General features: G+C 55.7%; 1 protein-coding gene across 1 annotated transcript in view; it reads left to right on the forward strand.

Annotated features, from left to right (window-relative positions):
• The first annotated feature begins 1,539 nt into the window (after positions 1–1,539).
• The window catches only part of LOC113490878 (phosphatidylinositol 4-phosphate 5-kinase type-1 alpha-like), a 12,317-nt gene continuing 8,368 nt past the window's right edge, over positions 1,540–5,488 (forward strand). The window contains exons 1-5 of the mRNA XM_026867490.1: positions 1,540–1,574; positions 2,296–2,385; positions 4,732–4,862; positions 5,185–5,302; positions 5,471–5,487. Of these exons, the coding sequence (XP_026723291.1) occupies positions 2,296–2,385; positions 4,732–4,862; positions 5,185–5,302; positions 5,471–5,487 (356 nt within the window). The 5' untranslated portion in view covers positions 1,540–1,574. The remainder of the gene's footprint in view (positions 1,575–2,295; positions 2,386–4,731; positions 4,863–5,184; positions 5,303–5,470; position 5,488) is intronic.

Here is a 5,488-nt window from a genome sequence, read left to right on the forward strand (position 1 = left end):
TAATTGCTATTGAACACACGTTATATTGGATGTTTCCTCCGTCCCTGTGTCCTGATGGAGCTTGGCAAGTTCCGGAGGCTTGTGGCAAGGTGATGGAGTCGAGCTTTATCAATTTTGCCGTGACATGCAAAGTCACAGGAGCTTCCTTCTAGCTGGAGAAATCCCAAATCGGGGCTGGTGGTGAGGGGAAGAGGGAAGGGACGCCAGGGGTGAAGTGGGGCGGCCGAGTGTGCCTGGAGGAGGAGGAGGAGAGCTGGCCGTGAGAAACTTCAAAAACAAAAATTAGAGCTTGTGGGGACAAACTTGACTTTAAAGGAAGATGAGAGGGGGTGGGGGGGCAGTTGGAGCCCGTCCTTCCGCGCTCGCTTTGTTCAGCAAAAAGTGTTTGTCGCAGATTTTTCTTCTTGTTTGTTTGTTTAATATGTATTGAAACGAGAACTTTGATCGCTCGATAAGCGGATCAGAAAGCTGCTGGGTTTTGCTGTTCAGTGCCTCAGTTCCTTTTGCTGAAACGGGGTTTCTGTCGAGCTGTGGCGCTTGATGGAATCACAGCGTGAGTCTTTACACCGCCTGGAACAGGCGAGCAGAAGGGGCTTCTCCGCTGAGCGAGCGGTGGGTGGACCCAGAAGGATTTTATGTAGTAATGCTTAATCTGGGAAAACAATTACTGGCCATCGGGGGAAGCAGCCCTGCGCCTGCTCCGTGGTGTGACGCGGGTGTCGCTCCTGGGTGGGGGCGGTTTTGTAAGGCTGTGGTCGTGGCTCCCATGTAAAAAAAAAATAAAAAGAGTTGCCGTGTCTGAAATGGAAAGAAAAACAAAATGAAAGAGCTTGTCTGCTTTCCTGGGCTGGAGGCAGAAGGCCCGTCCCTGTTTTACGCGTCTTGCTGGTGAGGGCAGCGTCCCTGTCCTGGGAGCTCTGGGCTCGGTCCGGCTGGTGCCTTTGTGGGGTGGAGGGACATTGCAGAGGGCTGGTGTCATCTAATTGCTTTTTTTTTTTTTTTTTCTCCTTACTGCACCAAACCCCCCCCCCCCAAGATGGGAATCCAGGCCTAAAAGATAAAAGCTAATCACCTCGCAGATATTTAACAGCACGATAGTTACAAAAATCCCTGGGCTTGGCTTCGAGCAGAAGGGTTGATCTTCTGGGCCTTTTATTAAAAGGTTTGGAAATAATTTTGAGATGTGGTCAGTGCATCTGGAAGGTTCTGAGGAGCAGGCAGCAGTAACCCCGCGACGCCCTGAGGCTGGGCGAGGGCAGGGGGGTGCGGGTGCCCTCGGAGGTGTCTGCCTGGCAGCCCCGAGCCCCTGGCGCCGCCACGGAGCTGAGTTTGGCAAGGGGGGAGCAGAACGGCATTTCTTTGTGTCTTGACAAAAATTCTCGCTGCTGTAAGAGGAGAAGCCGGGAAGAAATCGGCCGTGAGTCAGTGCTTTTTCAGATGCCTTCAGATGTTGGTTGGAACCGAGGCGGTGTGTCAGGCTTTTTTGTGATGCGTAATATCGATGAAGGCTTTCTGAGTGTGGCTTTATTCTTTTGACAGGATCGTCTACATTCAAAAAGTCGCTCACCCCTGAGGTAAGTTTCTGACCGACACGTTGGTTTGCTCCCTGGCTGAGAGAATGCACGATGTCAGCCTTGTCGGCTGGTTTTGGATCGCGTTCAAACCGGGGGTGAAGCGGGCAGCAGTAAGTGCAGGACGCCGCAGCGGGGGTCGGTTGGGAAACGGAAGCGTTTCTCCTTACCCGGGGGATCTCTGCTTCAAAACCCAGCGTGTCTGGAAGTGAACAACTCCCCTGCCACCAGAGCACCGCGTCGATCTGCCGCGAGCAAGACGTTCAGCTCGTTTTGGCTGAGAAACACCATTTAGCAACCGCGTGTGTTAGACGGAAGACGATGAGTCAAGCGAGCTCTTGTGGCATGAATCAGAGTAGAATTTGCCACCTTCCTACAGTGTTTCCTCAAAGACTTGTACCCTGCCTGGCAGGAGGCACGGTGACCGCCTGCGGTTGGTCCAGACTCTCTTTGAGCTGGTCTCTTTGGTGGCCAGGAAAAGGCAAACGCCTGCAGGTGGTCTTGCATCAAGGTGTTTCTCTCTAGTTAGAGTTCTGGCCGCAGTCACGCAGGGGTCGGTTGGTTCTCTGAAGGCATTTCAGTGCTGTGTCCTCCCTTCAGCAGGGCGCACTTCGCAGCCTCCACCTTTCAGAAAATCGTGCCGGGGGGCTCTGGGGAGCCACCAGCCCTCTGCCACCTCGGGTTTTACCTCCTCGGTTCTTACCCACTTCTGCTCCAATCCTAGATGCCGGGTGGTTCTGGGCAGCCAGGCTCGCAGACGATAAAGAAAGGGCACAGAGGAGTGGACTCCACGGGCGAGACTACCTATAAAAAGGTGAGTTGCCCCTCTCACAGCTCATCTGACTGTCGCCATCCTCCTCCTCGCTGGGGCTGCGGCGCCTGTCGCGAGGTTCAGCGTGAGGGGGTGGGTGAGGACTGTGCCGGTCGCTGCAGAAGATCTTGGAGGAAAGGAACCGAAGGCCTGAACACGTGCTGCTTGGCTTCTCTTCTGTACCCTTCCAAAGAGGGGATTATTTTTAAACTTTACCCATTGGCAACACTTCCTAGGCCTCTGCTGGCTTGTTGGGTGCTTTCTGTGCTCTTTGGGCACAATGGTGTCTATAGATCTTGTGGCATTACTGGAATTTGCTTTACAAAGGGGCGATTGTTCGGGTATTTTTAAGAGGCCTGTAAATGTGGGTGTTTTGTGGATGCTGCTTCCCGTTTGTTGGACTTCATCAGACTGGGCCGACTTGCTTTGAAGCGAGGTTGACTTCTAGGGTGTAGATGAAAGGGGTAATGGCTTGATTTGGGCGTTTCACTGCTTTGTGTAAGGGAAGCTTCTGCTCTGAAATCTCTGATGCGGAGGTACCTCTGTCTGTCTGCGGGGAATCGGAGTGGGAGGGAGGGATTCACAGGGTTTCGTTACACTGCCCTTGTGGGAGCTGCTGGTGTCGTCAGGATGGGGATCTGGCTTTCAGTTGCCCAGAAGATTCAGAGGCAGAAGGTTAGACAGCAGCGATAGGAGAGGAAAGGAGGAGCCAGTGGAAAATGCCTGAAAAAAGCGTCCCCGAAACCTGGTGGGACACTGCGTGGGGTTTATCTGGGAACGAGAGTCAAGGACGGGCTGTCTGTTTTCCAGCCCCTTTTTCTCCAGCAGTGCTAAGTTGTTTTTTAGAATTCTTTGCCCTATAAAAGCCACCGTAAACAGGCAGGCAGCTGCTCAGCTGATCGTGCTGGCTAATAAAAGAGAAAAATACTTGTTCCTTGGCAACCTGGCCCTGTGGCTCTGTGTTCACAAACAAGGCAGCAGTGCTGCGCTGTTGGTAAGTTCTGTTTCTCAACAGTGAGACTGTCCTGGGAGTTTAAGCAGGGCCAGGTGAGCTGAGATCTGTTTTCAAGCAGCTTTAGCCTTTAGAGGGTAAGGAAGGAAAGCGGAGTCAAGTTCTTCCTCCTTCGAAGTAAATATCAGATACAAACAGGTACCTGAAGCAGAAAAGGACGTTGTTGACACGCTGGAGTTACTGCCAGATTTTGTTGCGCTCTCCCCGGGGAGCTGCGAGCGGGTCCTTTGCAGCTGTGAGAACAGAAAAGCAATTAAGTGGGAGAAACGTTCCCGTTCGTTTGACAAGCTTCACGGAGGATGCGTGTCTGGGGGGAAAAAAAAAAACCAAACAACCCTTGAAATGTTTGTTCCCCAGATACTGCGGTGTCCTCTGCCAAACGCTTTGATCTGCAGCGATTTGTTGCGTGTGGCAGGGGGCTGGGCTTTGTTCGGCTTAAGGGGACAAACGCCAACGAGTGGGATCGTGAGCCCCGGATCTTGTTCTGGGTCCAGTTGCTTTATGTACGGGCCAAGTGAAACGTCCCTGAGCTGCACAAATCCCGGCTGCACCTGCTCCGCGGCCGCAGCGATTCCAGCAGGTCTTACAGCAGAGCTCGGGTCCCCGAGCCGGCGGGCTGGCCGGCAGGGCTAGTCCTGGCCCCTCGGGGGCAGCCGGGCCGTCGCTCCGGGCTGCGATGAGATCCTGAGTTTTGCAGGCAGAGGAGGGCGCTGGGTTGGAGTCGCTGTCACAAGAACACAGCCCTGCGTTGCTCTTGGGCGCTGCAGGAGCAGGATTCGTGTCTTTACTCCTTATTTAAATCCGACAGCGGCCTCCCTGGGTTAAAGAGCTGTGCCCGAGCAAGGGAGGCAGGAGGGGGAACGTGGCGGGGTTGCGTGTTGGGGGGCGCGTTGGCCCTGCCTCATCCTGTACAAGAGCTGAGCCTGCGCGGGCTGGGGAGCGCACGTGTCGGAGCGTATGGTGCCAGGGTGACAAGAAGCGCGTCTCCTGCGTCCCCGCCCTGACTGCGGGATGTAGAGGGGAGTGCTGGGGGAGGACGAAATGAAATTCAGTCCTTCTAAGGAGCAGCTGGATGTCGGTTCCAGCTCGGGTCCTTCACTGCTGGAGCACCCGGGGTGCAGACCCTGGGTAGGGTGCTGTCGGGGATGGGGGGCTGTTCCCAGGCGTTCCTGGCGCCGCGGGTGTTACTCAGTGAGGAAGGAATGAGGAAAGCTGGAGCCAGCGGGCATGGAACACCCCGGCTAGCAGTGCTGGCTGAAACCGCGGCCTCTTTCCTTTAGCTCCTTTCACTCCCAGTCTGCGGCTCCACACTAACTCGCCTTCTCTGCCCCATCCAGACGACATCATCTGCCTTGAAAGGTGCCATTCAGCTGGGCATTACACACACGGTCGGCAGCTTGAGCACCAAACCCGAAAGAGACGTTCTCATGCAAGATTTCTACGTAGTAGAAAGTATTTTCTTCCCAAGGTGGGCGCTGGCTTTCTCCTCTCCGTGGTGCCTCGCTAGCGAGCAGCAGCACTGGTCCCTCGCGCTGCCCGCGCGCGGGGAGGCTGCCCCAGAGCTCCTGCTGCCGCCTGCTCCCGAAGAACCCTGGCTCTGCCTGTACCAGCGGGCCCGGGAGCAAACGCAGGCTGCCCGTGGGCTGTGGCCCCGTGGGTCCCTCCGGGTGGGTCCTTCCGAGCCCTGGCGCGGGGTAGAAGCAGCCCAGGCGGCGGGCGTTTGCTTTTAGGGCAGTTTCTTAAGAAATGTTTCAAAGATAAATCCTTGCGTTTTGCTTCTCCTCGATCAGCGAAGGGAGTAACCTGACGCCAGCTCATCACTACAACGACTTTCGGTTCAAAACCTACGCCCCAGTGGCCTTTCGCTATTTCCGGGAGCTCTTTGGGATCCGACCGGACGACTACCTGGTAAGGGGCGGCCGCGTGCTCAGCGTGACGGGGTTTGTCCTCTTCCCCCCTCGGAGCTGGGGGTGCCCCGAGGCCCCGGGGGAAGCTCTGGGAGCGCGGTGGCGGGCGCTCTGCCTGACCCTTTGCCCTGACGGTTCCCGTTGACGTTTCTCACCTTCTCCTCCTCAGTACTCACTCTGCAACGAG

This window comes from Athene cunicularia, unplaced genomic scaffold, assembly GCF_003259725.1.
Source record: "Athene cunicularia isolate RWA unplaced genomic scaffold, athCun1 SCF_55, whole genome shotgun sequence".
Lineage (NCBI taxonomy): Eukaryota > Metazoa > Chordata > Aves > Strigiformes > Strigidae > Athene > Athene cunicularia.